The 22,926-nt window shown below is 43.7% G+C and overlaps 1 protein-coding gene across 10 annotated transcripts in view; it reads right to left on the bottom strand.

Moving 5' to 3' along the window:
* LOC144696489 (chemokine-like protein TAFA-2) overlaps positions 1-22,926 on the bottom strand; it is a 322,848-nt gene that overhangs the window by 21,872 nt on the left and 278,050 nt on the right. For all 10 annotated transcript variants that reach the window (XR_013580181.1, XR_013580177.1, XR_013580175.1 and 7 more), the window contains exon 4: positions 2,899-3,051. Coding sequence is in view for 1 of the 10 variants with exons in the window: in XM_078567842.1 (XP_078423968.1) it covers positions 2,899-3,051 (153 nt within the window). In the remaining 9 variants the exon portion in view is untranslated. The remainder of the gene's footprint in view (positions 1-2,898; positions 3,052-22,926) is intronic.

Genomic DNA, 22,926 nt, shown 5'->3' with positions numbered 1-22,926 from the left:
CCTCCTGTGGGGAAGAGCATAACTAGAGGCCATCGATAAAAGATAGTCACTGAGGAATCCAATAGGGAATTCAGAAGAAACTTGTTTATCCGAAGAGTGTTGAGAATATGGAACTTGCAACCTCAGAGTTGTTGAAGCAAATAACATAGATGCATTTAAGGGGAAATAAGGCAAGCATTTGAGGGAAAAGGGGAACAGATTTTTACAACGGTGGATTTGGATGAGAAAAGATTGAGAGGAGCATAAACACCAACGTGGGCTGAATGGCCTGTTTCTGTGCTGTGTATTTTCTATGTTATCCTGTGTTATGTTAGACCCGTATTCTCCAAAGTATAGAAGATTAAGGGATGATCTAACTCAAGTGCTTAAGACAATTAAAGGAATTGATAACGTGCATGGAGAAAAAATTATTTCTTCTGGAAGGGGAGGCAAGAACAAGAGGGCATAACCTAACATTAGAACCAAGCTGTTCAGGGGTGATACGAGGAACCACATCTTTACACGAAGGATATTGAGATCTGGGACTCTCTTCCTCAAAAAGCTGTTAAGGATGGGTCAATTAAAAATTTCAAAACGGAAATGGCAAAACTTTTGTTCGGGTACGTATATTTATGGAACCCAAGGCAAGTAAGTGGAATTGAGATTCAGATCAGCCATGTTTTAATTGAATGGCGGAACAGGCTGGAAGGGCTGAATGGCCTCCTCCTGTTCCTATACTCCTATCATTCCACAATTACTGGCAGCCCTCCAGTATCTCACCAACGTACAAGGGTTCCATCGGGGGCCACACTTGGACAGCACAGCTTGAAGATGGAGCTGCAACACTCTAGCCCCAATTGTCCAACCAGTGCTTCCCATCAGGAACGCACATACATTGGGCCATCAAACATGAATCCGGATTGTGTGTTAACTGGCCATTTGGCTTTTGGAAGCCTTGCCACTCCTCATGGGACAAATATGTACTGTACACTTTTCCAACATGGTTCACAAAACAGCTAATTTTTTAATTAAGCCCAGGGAAAAATGATTCATTGCACTGTCTATATCATCCCTGATTGAGATTAGCTAGCTAGCTTTGTATTATTCTTTCATGGGACGTGGGCGTCAGTGGCTAGGCCAGTATTTTTATTGCCCATCCTGAATTGCCCTTGAGAAGGTGGTAGTGAGCTGCCTTCTTGAACTGCTGCAGTTCACTTCATTTGGAGCACCATTCTATAATCGTCATTTTTGATAATTAATCAGCCTTGAAAAATGAAGAGTTATTTTTGACAGTGAAGTTCCAAAAGACATTCGGTATTCAAAATGGCTAATCTGCGTCATTTCGTTTTGGCGATGTGTGCCACTAAACACTTCTTTTGGGTTTAAAACAGAAAATGCTGGAAAAGCTCAGCAGGTCTGGCAGCATCTGTGGAGAGAGAAACAGAGTTAACGTGTTGAGTCCGTGTGACCCTTTTTCACAGCTAAAGAGAAGTAGAAATGTGACGGATTTTATACTGTTATTAAGAGGAGTGCAGCTGGTGGAGTAAAATAGAAGGTCAGGGATAGGTGGGAGCTAAGGAGAGATTGACAAAGATGTCACAGGCACAAGACAAAGGGTGTGTTAATGGCAGTGTTAAAGACCAGAGAAGGTGCTGAAAGCGGCATAAAGGTAAGAAAGCAGAATGTTTTGATAGCAGAACAAGGGTCAGTGCTCTGTGAAAGCTCAACATATAAACAAGTGACAGATGGCCCTGGGGGTGGTAGTTGGGGAAAAAGGATTTTTTTAAAAATCAAAAAATAAAAAGTAAAAAAAAATTTAAAAATGAATAAATAAATATAAATAAATTGGATGAAGGAAGGGGTAAAGATGGAGGAGGAAGTTCATGGTCTGAAGCTGTTGAACTTGTTTTGGGTGATTTTTTTAAATGTTATTCACTGGAAGGCAGGATTGCTGTAAGTGTGATTTGGTCAAGTATTCAAGAATAGAAAGCTGGAATGCTGATAGCAAATATATTTCCAGTTTTATTATTTTAACTCCTCTCTAAGTTAATTTAATATGGTTAGCAACAAGCGTGCTATCTTATCAAAATGCCCTATTTAGTTTTCACCTGGAGATGCATCCCCAAAGAAGTATACGTCAAACTCAATACAAGAAGGGAGTGTATTTCACTTGTTCCCCTTTGATGGGTATTACAATGGAGTCATGACTGGCAAACCAATAATGAGCAGCGAATGCCAAACATGTAGCGTGTTAAAGAAGTTATGTCGCCTTCCTCATTAGAAAAAAAACTGTCCTTTCAAATCAAAAAGCTCTGTTAATAATCAATGGAAATGATAAACAGGTGATTATTGATAACACACAAACTGCAATGCCAATTTTATGCCTGGGTATAATCAGGAGACAAACGACCTGAGCCAAATTTGGCGGCTTGTTGGTGCTGGATCAGTGAGGGCCTAATTCAGTGCCCTACCCTAGCAGAAGTTGTCCGTAGCTCAGACCTGTGCCACCAAAATGGATTGTGACAATTAGTCCTAGGGACACAACCTGTGATCCAGTGGTAACTGTTGCCTCAACATACTGCCCTTCTAATACATATTGTTCCTGACTAGGCTAAGAACCAAAAATCTTCATAAAATTCAAGGTGAGGGAACACTCCTTTGTAAATGTAGTTCAGCAAACATTCTAACAGAACATTGCAATTGGATTCATCTTCATTACGTTGTTTGGCACCGCAGAACTGATCATCTTGTTAAGCACTTTCAGTCCAACTAAACGTAAAGGAATGCAACATTAAAAAAATGAGATAGAATAGTTCTGGTAACTACATGAGGGCAGTGTCGGGAAAAAAAAAAAGCCACAGTCAAACTTGGGAGTTGGGGAGAGGGAAATTGGTGTTAAAAAGGGGAAAGCAAACCTACCGTCAACACATGAAGGAGCAGCACGTGTCGTTCCTGCTACTTGTCCCGGGAAACAGGAGCACTTCACCGTCTGGGACCGCTCTTCGATTTTGTTCTTATTGCAGCATCTGTGCAGAGCCACTACCTCACAGGTGCCAGTCTTAACATGGTGAGCTGTGCAATAATAAATGAGCAGGTCAGTGGAAAGTCGCTGCATGGAGATCACCACGTGCTCTGAAATGTCTGCCATACCGCTGGTGGGGGGAGATTTAGCTCATAGTACTGTCGGTGCAGCTTGACAAAGGGAACGATGTCTTCCCTTCAGAATCCATGGTCTCAATTGCAATGAAATGATCCCACCCAGACAGAAAAACAAACAGTAAAAACTGGGGGAAAAGAATACTGGTCTTGTATACCTTAAACTGGAACGCCAGTGAAAACTGGGAAATAAGACCACTGCTCCAAACTGTTTTTTTTTCCTTCTGGGCAGAAGGAATAACATTACCCAGTGCTGGTTTACAGAATCTAGTGTTGACTCCCATCCCATCACCCCCACCCCCTTCCCCACCCAATAGATCATTTTCTTCCTACATCCCACTTCCCACTCTGAGTTATTAAGCCCATCCATGCATGAAGGCAGCAATTGATGTTGGCACAGAGGCAAAGAAGCCAAGCAAGTTCATTCCCTGGCCTGTGCTAAGTTGGTTAACCTCAAAAAAAGTGATGATGGGAACAGTACAACAGTCTTGTGCCAACGGAGGAGCAAGAACGTCCTGAGGAACCAATTCTGGGTCATATGTTAAGTATCTAATTCAGTCTAGCTACCTCTAAAACCAGTCAGCACAGCACCTATAGATTATTGTCTCAATGGCTATTATGCGGAGTCTCTGCTGTTTAGATAGTGCAAAGAGGGATAGATTCCCACGATTTGTTAGTTAATGCAAAATTGTAAAAATGTGGATAAAGAATGCACTATTGCTGGAAATATTGAACAATATTTATCAGGGATTAGGTATACTGAACATGAAAACCTTCTCCCCTCACGATCAAGATCATTTCCCAAAGTAATTCAGTCATTCTGTGTGGAAGTAAACCTCTGGCCCTCTTATTTTAGTTTATTTATTTTAATGTTTATTATTTTAAAATTCTCCAGAACCATGGGATTGAATGTTTCCGCAGGCACCAGAAGCCCAAGGTTGGGACCATATAAGGGTTCCAAGCCCACGATTGTCATCTTGGTGACTGCCAGCACAACTTTATGTGAAACAGACTCCTAATTGGCCATCTCCGTGTTCACCGGTTGGGTTCACAAGGCAGGAGGCCTAATGAGCGGGCCCTCAGCAGTGGCCAGGATAGGTATGCGCTGCCCAGGCATAAAGGCGAACAGAAGGGCACCTCAATATGGCAGCACTCGCATAAGCTGAAATTTTAAAATTTTTGAAGGTCCTCAGTTGTTAGGACCATCAGTGCGGAGGTCAAACCCCTCTACAGGATAAGTTTTGGCTGTGCCTGCATACTTTTCATACTTGTGGCTCAGCCTTTGAGTCAGAGTCAGTTGGGGCACCAATAGTCCTCTGGCCTTAAGTTGCTGCTGACCTCTGAACTCAGCAGGGGGCGGTCCAGGAAAATATTGGTGGGTTCTGAAAATGGCCCATAAGTGGGACCTTAACTGCCCTAATTGGCTACTCGCCTCTGCAGAACAGGTTGCCGATTCCTATGACAGCCTGCCCTGGGAAACCCATTTGGAGGCGGGACAGCGTCTGGGAGCCATCCTGACACGCAACGATCTGAATTTCCCCATTCCAGTCGGACCCCCTCCACCCCACACACCCCCCCCCCCACTGCCTCCAAATTCATCTCCAGCTCTGTGGCAAAATTCAGCCCATGATACCAATAATCTATTTTTACTCTATAGTGGAATTCAAAATGTTTAATGTAGGCCCTTTTGCAGGTCTGTAATCAGACTTCAATTGTCTGTTTGTGCAGGCAGTCTTCAAACAGGGAACGTTGCCAAATGCATGGGAAACAAGTGGAGACAACCGGCTTGGCATTTACATCAAGTGACACACTCATGAAGATGAACATCATTAACAGGGAGATTAAACCGTGAAACTAAACATTCTTAACATTTTAAAATGGCAAGTAGGCAATCATTCTTCAGAAGGATCCTTGAAATAAATCTGAGCAAAACCCAAACCATGCCAGCCTGACAAAACCCACAACGTTTGAATACAGTCAGGTATTAAATTTAGCCAAAGTTCATTCCTATTCAAATGTATGACTGCAACCCCAGTCAGTTAGCCCTAACATGCGAGAATACCATTGTTAATTATCAAAAAGGCAAATGTAAACTCAGTCTGACGTATTTAACGTTTGAAATAAAATACACTTGTACCTCAGAATTTTTATTAACTTGACTTCTAACAGTGGTGACTTTTGCTATGGACTCTGACATTTATAGGACCAGTGTAGAACTTAATTTCAGAGGGCTCTGACCTGACTATGAGGATACATTCTCAAAAATGTTTAGAGCACTCATTCGATATCCCTCGATGTGTTATTTTCAAATAAATATTAGCCATTTTAAAATAGAGAAACGCAAACCAGATGTGCTATTTGTACCTGAGCTTTGCTTATCAGGAAATAAGCCCCCTATAATTCTCAATGGAGCCTCTGACCAGGCCAAGGGAAACATGACCAGGCCCAATAACTTCTTGTTTCTATGGCAACAGGCAGCTGCTCAAAGAGATGGGAACAGCACGTAAGCTTTCGTAATAGGTTAAAACAGTAAATTGTAGCAATTTAAGTTTTAGGAGACTGAGAATCTCCTCTGTTTTCTATTTGCAGCAAGATTGTAAATGGAAGGAGGAATAACGAGCTTATGATTGTACTACAAGCTGTAATGAGGTGAAATCTTTTCCCTAAATTGACTCCAAAAGAGACCTTATAGCAACTAATGCCTATGAAAGGCTTCATTACCTCTGTTTACTCAATAGGCTTTGCACCATACATGCCAGCAGACTATCTGGAACATCTTTCAGAAAAGGCTGGCCAAGATGCTAAACGCTGTACTATAGATAATTTTATTAGACTAGTCTTAGTTATTTCTCATGATTTATGATGTCCTATGTACCCCCCAATTCCAGTTAAGCTTTAGCTGTCTCCTAGCAATCTTTTATCTGTTTTGGATAGTTTGTTCTAACCTCTAGGATGGAATTCCATTTGGGGTGTACAGAATGTTCAGATGTTGGGCGAATTTAAATGGCACACGCCTGGCTGATTTCTTGTCCCGCTCAATGAACACAGTAACACTTTGTTGGCTGTAATGTCAAAGGTGTCATCGGATTAATTCAAGTCAGTCTTCCCTTCTATCCCAACATCACACCTCAACTGAGACTAAATAACCTAGGTACAACATGTCTGGTTTTAGACGGCACATAATCATAAGAACATAAAAGACAGGAGAAGGAGAAGGCCTGACTTGGAAATATATCGCTGTTCCTTCACTGTCACTGGGCCAAAATCCTGGAACTCCCTCCCTAACAGCACTGTGGGTGTACCTACACCACATGGACTGAGGGGGTTCAAGAAGGCAGCTCACCACCACCTTCTCAAGGGCAACTAGGGATGGGCAATAAATGCTGGCCCAGCCAACGAAGCCCACAACCTGTGAATTAATTTTTTAAAATACAGCCTGTCGAGCATGCTCCACCACTCAATGCAATTATGGCTGATCTTGGGCTTCAACTCCACTTACCCGCCCGCTCCCCATATCCCTTGATTCCCTGAGACACCAAAAATCTGTCTATCCCAGCTTTAAATATATTCAACGATGGAGCATCCAGAGTGCTCTGGGGTAGTGTATTCCAAAGATTCACAGCCCTTTGAATGAAGAAATTTCTCTTCGTCTCAGTCCTGAGACTGTGCCCCCATGTCCTAGGTTCCCAAGCAAGGAGAAACAACCCCTCAGCATCTACCCTGTCAAGCCACTTCAGAATCCATTACGTTTCACTGAAACCACCTCTCATACTTCTAAACTCCAGAGAATATAGATCCAATTTACTCAGCCTCTCATCATAAGATAATCCTCTCAATCCAGTGACCAATGTAGTGAATCTTCGCTGTACTGCCTCCAATGCAAGTCTTTCATTCCTTAAATGCAGAACATACAAACATACAAATTGGGAGCAGGAGTAGGCCACTCAGCCCTTCGAACCTGCTCCGCCATTCAACAAGATCATGGCTGATCTGATTTTAACCGCAACTCCATATTCTCGCCAAACCCCGATAACCTTTCGATCAAAACAAATCAAAGATCAGTGCTTCAGGTTTGGTCTCACCTAAGCCCTGTACAATTGTAGCAAGACTATCAATTGGTACATTTGCTCACCGAGCCATGTTGACCACAGCAACTCTAAGACACTTCCATTAAGGATGAGATAGAGTATAAAAGACACAAAGGGAATCAAAGAATATTTCTTAATATTTCCTTCACCATACTAACAGTTTGTTCTAATAACATCTGATGGTTTTGGTGTAGCAAGTGTTGTTACTGTCAGACTCTTGAACTGTGTCATTGAATTGTCATCCTTCAGCTAATAGTTCTCACCTAGCTGTACCCAAAAAAGAGTTGTAAAAGCTGACAAAGAACAGGGTGGGGAGAGGTGGGAAAGCATCTCAACAAAACAACAAACAACATACAACTGAAAACCAGTTAATGAAAATAGGTTCATGGCCAAGGCCATGATGAATTAATAAAATGAATTCATTTTTATTGCATTGAGTGGAAGTATTTTTTATTGATGTCTTGGGAGAACTGGAACTCAGGACCTCCGATTTGACATACAAGAAGTAGCTACAATGAGAGTGCACTGACACATGAACTTGTTATATCATTAGCTGCAGCTAATCCATCAATTGTTTTCAAGAGCAACAAACAAACTGCATTGACTTAGACATTGTCGAAAGGGGGTGGCATCAACTTTAGTTTCCATGGCGATCCATAAAAAATTTGTGACCTTTGATGTATTTTTTGGCACATTTCCCGGTGTTTTGAAGTACAATTGAGGCTCGTAGAGATGCGACCAAACAAATGGGACAAAGACACTAAGACCAGAATTTTACACTCCCCGGCGGGTTTTTAGGCTGGTGGGATGGGGCCGTGAAATTGAAGGGACAGGGTTCCGCTGGGTTTACGACCCCCCACCCCCCGCCCCCGACCACACAGCGATTTTACACTGGGGCAGGCAAGGCCTGATACGGGGAGCCCACCTGTGCCCCATTTGAGGCCCATATGTGGCCAATTATTGGCCACTTAAGGGCTGCTTCCAACTCAATTTTTAGGCTGGCGGGAGGATTGAAGTTACACCTCGGGCAGGAAGCGGAGGGGGAGTCACATCCATCAGAAGCCCCTTTCTGAAGTCGAGCGCCCCTTCCCCAAGATGCCAATCACCCCCTAGACACATCCCCGCCACCACCCCGCCAAGGACGCCCCTATCCTCCCCACCCTGAGACACCTTGAACTTACCTTGGCCTCTGGTGCATGGACTTGGTCTCAGGCGTCCTCCTGCATTCCTTTTCTGTCCACTGCAGCGCTGGCGCTGCAGGGGCTGGGGAGCTGCCAGCCAATCGGTTTGGCCGGCAGCTCTGCAAGACTGGACTTCTTTCCTGAGTGAGGGGCGGAAGTCCCGCCTGCAGCCACTTAACGCTCATTCAAGCGTGAATGGCTGTGGGGCACTCGGAGTCGGCGGGGACGTGTTTCCCACCGACTCTTCGGATGGTGGGAAGTGGTGAGACCCCCACCATCTGAAAAATTCAGGCCAATGGTAATTGCATGGGCCTTTGAATAGGAAAGTTTGAGAAAAATCTGGTATATTGCTTTATTAAAAAAAAAATTACATAAAAAGCCAGGATTGGGAGCTACATCCTAATCTCCAATATCCACACGAACGAGAAATTCTCCACCAACTTGCTGGCAGATGGAGATTGTCTTGTTTTCTACAGAGTGGCAATAGGTGGTACTGAGCAAGCCCAATGCCACTACAAGCCTCAAAAATGAAACTGTTTACATTGAATAAAGATACAACAATTTTCTACATTGTCAATTGACCACTTTGACCTTTGAAAACCTTGGAGGTGAAATTGGACTTGGAGCTGAGAACACAAAACAGTTAGGATGGCACTGATCACTTGTCATATGTCCTTCCTGCCTGCTATTCAGTTCAATTCACTTCATTAGACCACCTGAACAGTAGGCTCTATTTTTATGGTTAGTGAAAGCAATTCTGCCAATTTTACATTCCCACCTATGTCCAATTTTAACCCCCACCAGGCAGTGATTTCTCCTCAGCGTACAGACGAATATGACAGATAATCAATCATTCCCAGCAACCACGTCACCCCAGAATCAATAGGGAAATATTTGTCTCTGTAATGACTTGACAGGTTGCAATAAGAAACAGATAAACCCCATTACAGAGAGCTTTACAGATGCTACATGCTCGATCAAGACTCTCGTCAGGCAGCCCCGACCACTGGGTTACCCGCACTTAGGAGTCATTGGTCGGAGCCTCCAAGAACATCATAGAACCATAGAACCATAGAACACTACAGCACTGAAAACAGGCCATTCGGCCCTTCTAGTCTGTGCCGAAATATTATTCTGCTAGTCCCATTGACCTGCACCTAGTCCATAACCCTCCAGACCTCTCCCATCCATGTATCTATCCAATTTATTCTTAAAACTTAAGAGTGAGCCTGCATTTACCACGTCAGATGGTAGCTCGTTCCACACTCTCACCATTCTCTGAGTGAAGAAGTTCCCGCTAATGTTCCCCCTAAACCTTTCCCCTTTCACCCTAAAGCCATGTCCTCTTGTGTTTATTTCTCCTAATCTAAGTGGAAAGAGCCTACTCACATTTACTCTGTCTATACCCCTCACAATTTTGTAAACTTCTATCAAATCTCCCCTCATTCTTCTACGCTCCAAGGAATAAAGTCCTAACCTGTTTAATCTTTCCCTGTAACTCAACTCCTTAAGACCCGTGACCACAATGTCATTAGTTTTAAGCTAATTATGGATAAGGATAGGTCTGGTCCTCGAGTTGAGATTCTAAATTGGAGAAAGGCCAATTTTGTGGAAATGAGAAAGGATCTAGGAAGAGCGGATTGGGATAAGTTGTTTTCTGGAAAGGATGTGTTCAGTAAGTGGAAGGCATTCAAAGGCGAAATTTTGAGAGTGCAGAGTTTGCATGTTCCTGTCAGGATTAAAGGCAAAGTTAACAGGCATAGGGAACCTTGGTTTTCAAGGGATATTGGCGATCTGGTTAAGAAGAAGAGATAGGTGCATAGCAGGTGTAGGCAACAAGAAGCAAATGAGGTACTTGTAGAGTATAGAAAATGTAAGAAAATACTAAAAAAGGAAATCAGGAAGGCAAAAAGAAGACATGAGGTTGCTTTGGCAGATAATGTGAAGGTAAACCCGAAGGGTTTCTACAAGTATATTAAGAGTAAAAGGATAGTAAAGGACACAATTGGTCCCCTTGAAGATCAGAGTGGCCGTCTATGTGTGGAGCCTCACGAGATGGGGGAGATCTTAAACAGTTTTTTTGCAACAGTATTTACTCAGGAAACTGGCATAGTGTATAAGGAAGGAAGGGAAACAAGCAGTAGTTTCATGGAACATATAGAGATTAAAGAGGAGGTGCTTGCTGCCTTACAGCGAATAAAGGTAGATAAATCCCCCGGGCCTGACATGATATTCCCTCGGACCTTGAGGGAGACTAGTGTAGAAATTGCTGGGGCCCTGGCAGAAATATTTTAAATGTCCTTAGCCACGGGTGAGGTGCCGGAGGATTGGAGGGTAGCTCATGTTGTTCCGTTGTTTAAAAAAGGCTCCAAAAGTAAACCAGGTAATTACAGACCAGTGAGCCTGACGTCAGTAGTAGGTAAATTATTGGAAGGTGTTCTGAGAGATCGGATATATAAAAACATCATGTGTTCTTTGATAGACAGCAGGAGAGGCTATATCTTCAATTACTACATTTCCTCCCCCTTTAGTTTTTTTACAGTTTCTATTTACAGAGAACATTTGAAAATCCAACAACACATACATATATATAACTTCAGGTGATTAAAGATCAAAGTCTCTGGTTCAGTTAGAGCAGCGTAGCTCGATCACTTGAGGTTCTTCCGCAGGATCAACATGATCAGGAACTCGGTCATGAGATACATCATTAGAAAGTGGCAGTTTTGGGTTTGGCAACTCCACAGAGACATCGGGCTTTTCTGTTCTAGGTCAATTTGTCACCTCAGGGATTGATGGTTTGATGTTATTGACAGGCAGAATAGTTGGTTGTTGGAATGTCTCTCTATCAAGGGTATGGTCCACGTGTTTTTGAACTATCCTGTCTTCCACTTCCACCTGGAAGGATAAGGGACCAGTCTCTGAGACAATGGTTCCAGGAACCCAACAAGGGGGTCCACTTCCGTAATTCCGCACAAATACTTTGTCTCCAACAGTGAATATGCAAGCTTTCCTATGAATATCGTGATTCAATTTTTGATTACTCTGATTCCTCTCTACCTTCCTCTCTAACTTTGGAAACATCATGGCTTAACCTTGTACTTAGTTGGCATTTCATCAATAATTTAGACGGTGTTGAACCCATAGACGAATGTGGTGACGTACGATAACTGAGAAGAAAGTGGGAAAGTCGAGCTTCTAGAGTAACTCCTGATAAGCTTGTTTCAGATTTGAAAGTTTGCACAGCTCTCTCAGCTAAACCATTTGATGAGAGATGATATGGGGCTGTTTTAATGTGTCCATTAATGATGCCATTAAATTCGTGAATCTCTGAAACTCTGTAATGGTAAAGACTATACTGTTGTCAGAAGGGGAGGCAGTAGTATAGTGGTATTGTCACTGTACCGGTATTCCAGAGTCACAGGGTAATGGCCTAGGGGACCTGGGTTTGAATCCCACCATGGCAAATGGCAACATTTGAATTCAATGTAAAAAACCAAAAAATCCATGATGGTGACCCATGAAACCTTTGTTGATTGTTGTGAAAACCCATCTGGTTCACTAAATCTGCCTCCCCCTGACCTGGTCTGGCCTACATGTGACTCCAGGCCCACAGCAATGTGGTTGACTCTTAAATTCCCTCTGAATAAGGGATGGGCAATAAATGCTGACCTAGCCTACTTATAAATTTGAAAAAAACAACGGTTCCCAGGTATGCTAAAACAATGATACAGCCTCTCAATGTTGGTAATCTGATCTACATCCATCTATTTAGAATGTGCTTCTATGCAAAAAACATGGTACCTAAGCACAGTCCTACCGTAATCAATATGTAGCCTAACCCAGGGCTAGCCAGGCCACTCCTGTGGATGGACGCAGTGGAGCTAAAACAGGTAACTTCTGTTGTTGCTGACAGTGCTTGACCATTCTGTCAATACCTGGCCACCAGACATAGCTTCGCACAAGCATTTTCATCTTCGATATGCCTGGATGCGCACTGTGAAGCTCTGTCAAGAGTGGTTCTCTTCCTCGCGAAGGGACGACGGCTCTTGATCCCCACAACAAAGTTCCATCTTGACAGCTTAACTCTTGTGCTTCTGGCATGGAATGGTCTCAAATCTTCAGATACAGGCAATTCTGACCATCCTTGCAAAACAAAGGGTAGAATTTTCGGGTCGGCGGGCAGCCGCGATTGGCAGGCCTGGGAGAGGGCGGGGAATGGGCCATTGCCAATGATTGGCCCCCTGACCACGATTTCACGCTGGCTGGCGATGGGAAGAGGACGAGCGCTGAAGTCAATGCGGGTGCAGGGGAGCGCAGAAGGAAAGCTCCCTGAAGGCAGAGAGCTGCCTCAGGGAGCTGACGAATTTAAAATCAATAAAGACAGAACTTAAAATCTGGTAAAAATGTCCACGCATCAAAATGAGTCACCTGTGCGTAGACGTTATAAAGATTCTGTGCATAGATTTTTACTTTTTTGTATTTAACTGTGGAAACCTCATCCCGCCCTTGGATGAGGTTTCCTGAAAAATGCAAACGCCGCCTGACCAATTCGCCTGCCCGCCAACCGTAACGTTAGACGGGCGGCGAAAGATCTCTGTTAATTGATACTTTAATGGCTTTAATAGGCCTCTTAATTGTCAGCGGGTCCGCGTGAGAGTTGGCAGCAGGCCTGCCGACCGAAATATTGTGCAAGTGCGCAATGGCATCGGGACACGCACCCGACATCATCGCGCACTATTTCACATCCCAGCATGTCAGGCACGCGCCAGCTCTGCCCTCGCTGCCCGAAATCTCTGACTTTCGACAATGTTGGATCTCTGTTCATCCAATTTTTAATTTGCTTTGCACACACAGGCGTAGAAATTCAGTAACAGCGCAACTTCTTGTAGAACAGGAGCTAGTAACGGGAGACAGCTGAGTGCGTCTATATTTGCCATGCGTAAGCCAGGACGATACATACAGGTATACTCGTACGCAGATAATATCAAAGCCTAACATTGTATTCTTGCTGATGCTATTGGGGAATGGCCTTATCCTCCCTGAATAAACCCACTAATGGTTTATGGTCTGACACAATGGTGAAACGTTGTCCATGCAGATACGTTAGAATTTCTTCACTCCGAATTCCACCGATAAACCTTCCTTTTCTAGTTGGGAATAACCCTTCTCGGCTGTGGAGTGGGTTCTCGAGATGTAGCCAATGGGCCTTTCTGATCCATTTTCCATTCTATGTGATAATACAGCTCCCACACCATAAGGAGAGGCATCGCATGTTAATACCAATTCTTTCCATAGGTCGTAGTGTACCAATAAACACAACAAATGCAACAGTTTCTTTACTTTCACAAAAGCTTCTTCCTGTTGCGAATTCCACAACCAATGGTGATTCCTTTTTAACAACAATTGTAATGGTGCCAATACAAGTTGGTAAGCTTGGCAAGAAGTGGCTATAGTAGTTGATCATACCCAGGAAAGACTTGAGTTTGGTTACATTGGTAGGTGAGGGCGCACCTTTTATTGCCCTAACTTTCTCTTCTACCAGTTGCAAACCCATGGAATCCACCCTGTGACCCAGGTAAGTAACTTCTGGTGCTTGAAATGTACATTTTTCTTTCTTTAACCACGCGCCAGCTTCCGTGAAGGTTGGCCAAGTGTTCAGCCTCAGTTGACCCTGTGATCAGAACATCACCTAGGTATACTACCACTCAGGGAAGTCCTTGCAAAAGACTCTCCATTGTCCTTTGACAGATTGCACATGCAGACGATACTCCAAAGGGTGGGCGAGTGTACTGATCAAGACCCTTGTGTGTGTTAATAGTCACGTATCCTCTAGGTGTGCTATCCAGCTCTAATTATTGGAAAGCATGGCTCATATCCGATTTTGTATAGGATTTGCCTCCAGCTAGCTTTGCATAAAAGTTATCTGTCCTTGGAGTAGGGTACGTATCTAGTTTAGCTGCCTTGTTTATTGTCAATTTATAGCCCCCACAAATACGTATGGTTTGGTCAGGCTTAACCACAGGAACTCTGGGTGCTGCGCATTCCAAGAATTGGACAGGTTGGATGATGACTAGCTTTTCTAACCTGCACAGTTCTGCATCCACCTTCTCCTTCAATGTATAAGGCACAGGTCTGGCCTTACAGAAATGTGGTGTCGCCTGAGGATCCACATGTATTTATGTTCTTGATGCAGTACATGTTAAAAAAAAAATCTAAATTCCGACTCAGCCTACGAGCAACAGTAGTGATGTGGGCCAGAAATCCGAGCTGATCTGGTTTTAGAAAGTTCAGCAAAATCTGGTCACAGGTTTTAACCGGTAATGAACACAGTGCTGCCTGCATTGCAGGACACTACTAGGCCATGATCCATAAACATTTATGTCCAGTTAGAAAATGAGCAAAAGGGGACTGACAGATTTATTTTTAAAAAACTGGCCGAATCCCCAAACATCTCACAAACGGAATTAATAAAGTGAAAAAAGAGACCTGCTTTTCGTTTTTGCATTCATCAGGGCAGATTCGCAAGGATACCTAATCTCAAAAGGGAACAACAATTTACACTGCATGAGAAGACGGTGCTGAATGGTTGGCAAGCAGACTCTGACTTGTAGAGGCATTGCCATGGAGAATGCACCAGGGAACAGTTAACTGCCAAGCTTTCGTTTAAATTCAAACCAGGCGGGCTAACTCTGATTGGTCAAGGTATTGCCATGGGGAATGAACTGGGGAATATCTATCCCCAAGCTCTAGTTTAATTGAAAAAGGCGCATTGCATGGACGTGCTCTTCCTGTTTGCAAAGGGCAGGGCCTTGTGGCTTATTCATTCTTTCACAAGACATGGGTGTCGCTGGCTAGGCCAGCATTTTTATTGCCCATCTCTAATTGCCCTTGAGAAGGTGGTGGTGAGCCACCTTCTTGAACCGCTGCAGTCCATGTGGTGTAGGTGCACCCACAGTGCTGCTTGGGAGAGAGGCCCAGGATTTTGACCCAATGAAGGAACGGCGATATACTTCCAAGTCAGAATGGTGAGTAGCTTGGAGGGGAACTTGCAGGTGGTGGTGCTCCCATTCATCTGCTGCCCTTGTCCTTCAAAGTGGTAAAGGTCGTGGGTTTGGAAAGTGTTGTCTAAGGATCCTTGGTAAGTTGCTGCAATGCCTCTTGTAGATGGTACACACCGCTGCCACTGTGCGTCCGTGGTGGAGGAAGTGGATATTGGAGGTAGTGGATGGGGTGCCAATCAAGTGGGCTGCTTTATCCTGGATGGTGTCGAGATTCTTGAATGTTGTGGGAGCTACACTCATCCAGGCAAGTGGAGAATATTCCATCACACTCCTGACTTTTGCCTTGTAGATGGTGGACAGGCTTTGGGGAGTCAGGAGGTGACCTGCTGTACTGTATTTATATGGCTGGTCCAGTTCAGTTTCTGGTCAATGGTAACCCCCCCCAGAATGTTGCTAGTGGGGGATTCAGTGATGCTAATGCCATTAAATATCTAGGGGAGAAGGTTGGGTTCTCTCTCTTTGGAGATGATCATTGCCTGGCATTTGTGTGATGTGAAGGTTATTTACTTCTTAACAGCCCAAGCCTGAATGTTGTCCAGGTCTTGCTGCATATGGGCACAGACTGCTTCAGTATCTGAGGAGTCGCAAATGATGCTGAACATTGTGCAATCACCAGTGAACATCCCCACTTCTGACCTTATGATGGAGGAAGGAGGGAGGTGGTGATGAAGCAGCTGAAGATGGTTGGGCCTAGGACACTACCCTGAGGAACTCCTGCAGTGATGTCCAGGCACTGAGATGATTGGCCTCCAACAACCACAACCATCTTCCTTTGTGCTAGGTATGACTCCAACCAGCAGAGTGTTTTCCCCTGATTCTCATTGACTCTAGTTTTGCTCGGGCCCCTTGATATCACCCTCAGTCAAATGCTGCCTTGCTGTCAAGGACAATCACTCTCACCTCGCCTCTTGAGTTCTGCTCTTTTGTCCATGTTTGAACTAAGGCTGTAGCTCTGGTGGAACTCGACTGAGTGTCAGTGAGCAGGTTGTTTCTGAGTAAATGCCACTTGATAGCACTGTTGACAACCCCTTCCATCACTTTGCTGATGATCGAGAGTAGACTGATGGGGCAGGAATTGGCTGGCAAACAAAAACAAAAAATGCTGGAAAAACTCAGCAGGTCTAACAGCATCTGTGGAGAGAAAAAAAAGAGTTAACGTTTCAAGTCCGTTCATACAGACTCGAAATGTTAACTCTGTTTTTTTTCTCTCCACAGATACTTTTAGACCTGCTGAGTTTTTCCAGCATTTTCTGTTTTTGTTTCCAATTTCCAGCATCTGAGTATTTTGCTTTTATCTCAGTAATTGGCTGGGTTGGATTTGTCCTTCTTTGTGTGGACAGGACATACCAAGGCAATTTTCCACATGGCTGTGTTGAGGCCAGTGTTGTAGCTGCACTGGAGCAGGGTGCATTAGGCTAAGGGTGCAGCTAGTTCTGAAGAACAAGTCTTCAGTACTATTGAATGTTGGCATTGAAAGGCCCCATAGCCTTTCAGTATCCAGTATATTGCAGTGTGTGAATATATGTAGCTTCTAGCACACACAAGTGAGCCACACTTTGAGTCCAACTGATAATCTTAAATTGTTTGTCAGTGTAATTCTTAGCACAATCAAGATTGTTTAGTGAGTACTGTCCAATCACAGAATCACATCTAATGTTGGGCACTGTGTTCTGAGTTGTGCATGCACAAACTGGGAGAGTACAGTCAGTACTTTGCCTGTTACGCACATCAGAAAGAACGTGCTGTTTGATACGATCCATCAGTCATTGGAACGTATGACCTATGTACCAGGCACCGCACCGGCACTGAAATTCATATACCACATTATTGATTCGTATGGTGAGCAGAACATCTTTTTGGCTCAACAGCAGCATCTTATCAGTGGAGAATACCGCTCGTGTTGCTACTGCATGGTAGCAGCGTGAGACTGTTGCTCAAATTTTTGAGACACCTCACCCTTCTAGGGTAATCTGAGGTAGACTGGACACTTTTCAGGTCCAAAAGTGACAGCCTTAGGCCCATTCATGAGTTTGCATGATATACAATGAACAATGAACTGATCAGGGTAACCATTATCCCGCTGGATAGCTCTAATGCACCCAATTTCAGCATCAACCCTGCAAATTAAGTCTATTGCATGTGAAAGGAAATAGCTTCATTTCGGCTTTAAGCTGTAGCAGCTGGCATTTTAGCAGCTTACGGGAAAGTTGATGGAATCTATCATCAAAAACATAGATACTGAGCACTTGGACAAAACTCCCTCGAGCTAATCAGAGAGAATGTTAAGTCGAAGGGTACGTGTTGCCTGACTAATCTAGTCGAACTTTCTGAGGAGTTATCAGCATAGTAGACAGCGGAGTGTCTGTAAATATTATTTACACGGACTTTCAGAAGAAATTTAATAAGATTCCACATAAGAGATTATCATCAAAAATGAAAGCATGCAAAATTGGAGGTATCCTTGTAACATGGTTTAGTAATTAGTTGGGAGGGACGAGACAGAGAGCAGGGATGAATGGAATGCTCTCTGGCCGACAGGATGTGACAAGTGGCATCTTTTGGTTATCTCCTCCTATCACTGGCCCTCTATCCAGCTCTTCTTGCACCCCCCCCCCACCCCCCCCACCCCCCCCACCCCCCACTCCCACCCAGCCCCCACACCTTAAACCAGCTTATATTTCACCTCTTTTCTATTTTTACTTAGTTCTGTTGAAGGGTCATTCGGACTCGAAACGTTAACTGTGTTCCTCTCCGCAGATGCTGCCAGACCTGCTGAGTTTTTCCAGGTATTTTTGTTTTTATTTTGGATTTCCAGCATCTGCAGATTTTAGCTTTTATCTAGGATGTGACAAGTGCTGTTCCCAGGGATTTGTATGGGTGGCCTTTGCTTTTCACCAGATAAATTAATTATTTAGTTGAAGAAATGTGGAGCTGTTTAAGTTTGCCAAAGGTGATAAATTAGGAGGCACAGTTAGTTGTGCACATGGGTCCAGGGTTCCAAAGGGATGCAGGCAGATTAAGCGAGTGGCCAAAACTATGACAGGTGCGGTTCAAGGTCATCCACTTTGGATCTGAGAAAGACAAATTGGAATACTTTCTTCACAGTGAGGGGAGCAGGAACTGTGGAGGAGCAAAAGGGTTTAGATGTCCACGTACCCAAGTCACAAAAAAGCTAATGCACGTGTATGAAAAGCAATCAAAAAGCAAAATGGAAATCAAAATCGCAAACAAGTTGGATCACAAGAGTGAGGAAGTAAATTTTCTGTTGTATGGGGTTTCACATTCAGCTTTGAGCACAGAGCCTCGGATCAGAGATATTGCCCTTGGGGTCGGGGTGGTTCAGCACAGGTTCATCCAAATAGCAAGATCTAAAGAGTTAAATTACGTGGAAAAGTTGCATAAACTTCCTTCGTATTCCCTTGAGTTTCGGAGGTTGATGAATGGTCTAATCAAGGCGTTGGTAAAGCTCAATGAACCATTAATTGGAGGTAAATGGGCTTCCCATCTCCGCTTCCACCCTCCCCCCACCAGCCCTTTGAAATTCCAAACAGTCCTGGAGGCATCGGGATCCCAATTTTCGAATCGCGCCCACACCGGGTTCTGACACTGTGGGCATTTGAAAATCCTGCCCTATTTCTTTGTGGCGGGGAATCAAAAGTCAGGAAGTATAATCTTGAAATTATAATGAGGCCAGTTAGGAATGAAATCCAAAAGCACTTATTCCACATAAAGGATAGCAAATATTTGGAAATCTCTCTCTGTTGCTGGACTTGCTAGATCGTTGAGATTTTCAGGATTTTTATGTCAAGGGATACAGAGGAATATCATGTAAATGTGTGGAGGTGGTAGCATAGCGGTATTATCACTGGACTAGAGACCCAGGGCAATGCTCTGGGGATCTGGGTTCAAATCCCACCATGGTAGATGGTGAAATTTGAGTTCAATAAAAATCTGTAATTAAAAGTCTGATGACAACCATGAAATGATTGTTGTAAAAACCCATCTGGTTCACCAATAACCTTTAAGGAAGGAAATCTGTCACCCTTACTTGGTCTGACCTCCATGTGACCAGGCCTACAGCAATGTTTGACTCTTAAATGCCCTCTGAACATTGGGAAATGAACAAATGTTTTAAAAATGAAGTTGAGGCGTCTATCAGCCAAGATCTAATTGAATGGCAGAACAGCCTCAAGGGTGCAGTAATTATGGTTTTATTTAGTGTGAAATGTACCTTTAAGAATAATACTTGTTAGGCAAGATCACATGATTTGTAGTAACCAATAGGAGAGCAGCATGAGCTACCTCATCAGTCAGTGCAGAGATGGAGATGAAGTTGGAAGTACATGTATAGTTGCTGCTGAGTATATTGTAAATAAACTTAATGTTTCCACCCAAGAAGTGTTTGCTGATCAACTCTATCATTAATAGCACAACTCGGCCACCCCAGGAGGAAAAAAGCAGAAGCAGAGGAAAGCATTAAGAATAAACATAAGATACAAAAATTATCTTCTTAGTTCCAGCTGTCACTATCCTACCCCATTTCTCCCACCACAGAACCACGCCTGGCTTTTTCTCGCTCCCCTTCCAAAGCAGGCCTCAAGGTTCCCTCCAATCCCTAAAGCACTGCTCCTGTCAATTCCTCGACAATACCCTTGCTTCTTCCAATTTCCCCTCCTCTTTCCCATAGGAAGGTAAAAGCAGCAGCTAGCGGACTACGCTAAAACTCTGTCCCCATTTACAGCACACTTCTGCAAACACAGCTTAACCTAAAAGTGCAGCTGTCCACTTCTAAGGTCAAGAGCTGCCCCTACTTGTACCACAAAAGGCAAGGTAGTTTTCAGTTAAAAGCAAAATACTGCAGATGCTGGAAATGTGAAACAAAAATAAAAAATGCTGGGAAAACTCAGCAGGTCTGACAGCATCTGTGTAGAGAAAGAGTTAACGTTTCGAGTCCAGATGACTTCTTCAGAAGTAAAGAGAAGTAGAAATGTGGTGAAATATATACTGTATAAGGAGGGGGTGGGACTGGTGAAGCTGGATAGAAGGCCAGTGATAGGTGGGGGCAAAGGAGAGATTGCAAAAGATGTCATAAGCAAAAGGTCGAAGGGGTGTCGCTGGTGGTGATACTGGCTAAAGGAGGTAGTTTTCAGTTATGGTTTGGCGATTGCACAGCGCTGTTTCACTTGCGTCTTTATATATCCGCATGTGTTGATGTAAAAGAACACAGTGATCTCATTCTGTGGAGCACCTCCTGTTTAATCATTCGACAGGAGACACAACTGAGCTGCCATTTTTGTCGATCATTTTTTTGACCTGGGCCGGTTGAAATGAAGAGGTCACTTATTGGTGCGCACTGAATGCTGTTTGTGTTTGTGATTGATGGTGCACGTGCTTAGTGTCTGAATACCAGCTTGAAACCGCTCAAAACTCTCCAGCTCAGCTATAAATTCTGAGCTGCTGTTCTTCACCGAGGCCAGATTTACACAAGTACTGGCATCAATCAAATATTAAATTGATAGCATAAAATATCGGTGAAATACTGTGTTTTGCATTTGGAGCCCTGATGCCACCTCAAGTCACTGTCCTGGCCTTCTGCCCACACGGCATCGGCTGCAGGTTAAATGCTGGAATGAACCCAACACCTAGAAATTGATGCCTGCCAAGTTGTCACAAAGTCAATCTACTTAACTCATGGAAACACAACCCTTCCCCCTCAGACCAGTGGACTCAATGGCAAAACAAAAACAGAATTACCTGGAAAAACTCAGCAGGGTCTGGCAGCATCGGTGGAGAAGAAAAGAGTCAACGTTTCGAGTCCTCACGACCCTTCAACAGAACTGAGTATAGTTAGGAGAGGGGTGAAATATAAGTTGGTTTAAGGTGGGGGGCGGGGGGAGAGAAGTTGGGGGTGGGGTGGTTGTAGGGACAAGCAAGCAGTGATAGGAGCAGATAATCAAAAGATGCCACAGACAAAAGGATCAAAGATGTGTTGAAGGTGGTGATATTATCTAAGAAAATGTGCTAATTAAGAATGGATGGCAGGACACTCAAGGTACAGCTCTAGTGGGGTGGGGTGGAAAGACTGACAAGGTATTAGTTGTAGATTTTAAAATAATGGAAATAGGTGGGAAAAGAAAAATCTATATAAATTATTGAAAAAAACAAAAGGGAGGGGGGAAGAAACGGGGTGGGGATGGGGGGAGGGAGTTTAAGATCTAAAGTTGTTGAATTCAATATTCAGTCCGGAAGGCTGTAAAGTGCCTAGTCGGAAGATGAGGTGCTGTTCCTCCAGTTTGCGTTGGGCTTCACTGGAACAATGCAGCAAGCCAAGGACAGACATGTGGGCAAGAGAGCAGGGTGGAGTGTTAAAATGGCAAGCGACAGGGAGGTTTGGGTCTTTCTTGCGGACAGACCGCAGGTGTTCTGCAAAGCGGTCGCCCAGTTTGCGTTTGGTCTCTCCAATGTAGAGGATACCGCATCGGTTTGAGTGAAGTAGGTCACATGCACACTGTTTGCCCGGTTTCCTTTGAAACCCCGGAATACCACCGCGCATTCCACAGTCATGGTAAATACCCATACTTACCACCTTTGAGTCTCATATGCCGTTGGCAGGCATAACCCTGCAGGCAGCAGCGAGGCAGCCCTGTTTAAATGCTTCAGTCCCACCGCACCAAAGCCTGTTATATTGTCAGGAAATTGAAAGCGGCGTTAAAGCACAATTCGAAAAGGCATTAACAAGTCTGCATTATTTGCTCAAGAATGGGAGATTGTCCTAAGCTTTACAGCGTTGTACTCCTCCCAGAGTAAATAGGATTTGGGTTGACTATGTTTGATTTTGTTCAAATTAATATCACGTTCTATTATATTCCAGATCTCTTGACAAATGTTTGATCACAAGAGCATTTTTTTTAAAAAGTCATTAAGTAAGAATATTTCAAGCAGTCGTCGAACTTTTTTGCACCAACTTTCTGCCCATATTTATTTCAAGTTGAGAACTTTGGAAGATTTCCCCTACAGAATCAGACCTGGAGTTGCTAATGGAAAATCTTTAGCAGCACAATTGAAATAAACAGTAAAGCTTGCTGAGCCACAAGTATCTGGTCGCATTGTTAGTGCATGTGTACAGCTGAGGTGTATTTATATTGATGGATTGCATGATATATTCTGTCTACTGGGTCTCTCATTTGCCCCATTAGCATTGCTGGGTAGAATTCACACGGAAATAACTGTGAATGCTCAATATTGCACATAAACAGTACCTTCAAGGTGACTATATCTGTGGCTCTGGATCTTCTCTGATTTAAAAAACACCTTGCTTCCTGTGTGGTTAAGCACAGGAACAGGACGAGACTATTTAGCCCCTTGAGCCCGTCTCGCCATTCAATTAGATCATGCTGATCTATATCTTAACTAAATTTGCCCGCCTTGGTTCCATAACTCTTAATGTCCTTGCCTAACAAA

This window comes from Cetorhinus maximus, chromosome 22, assembly GCF_964194155.1.
Source record: "Cetorhinus maximus chromosome 22, sCetMax3.hap1.1, whole genome shotgun sequence".
Classification (NCBI taxonomy): Eukaryota; Metazoa; Chordata; class Chondrichthyes; order Lamniformes; family Cetorhinidae; genus Cetorhinus; species Cetorhinus maximus.
This window is presented reverse-complemented; position numbering and strand designations above follow the sequence as displayed.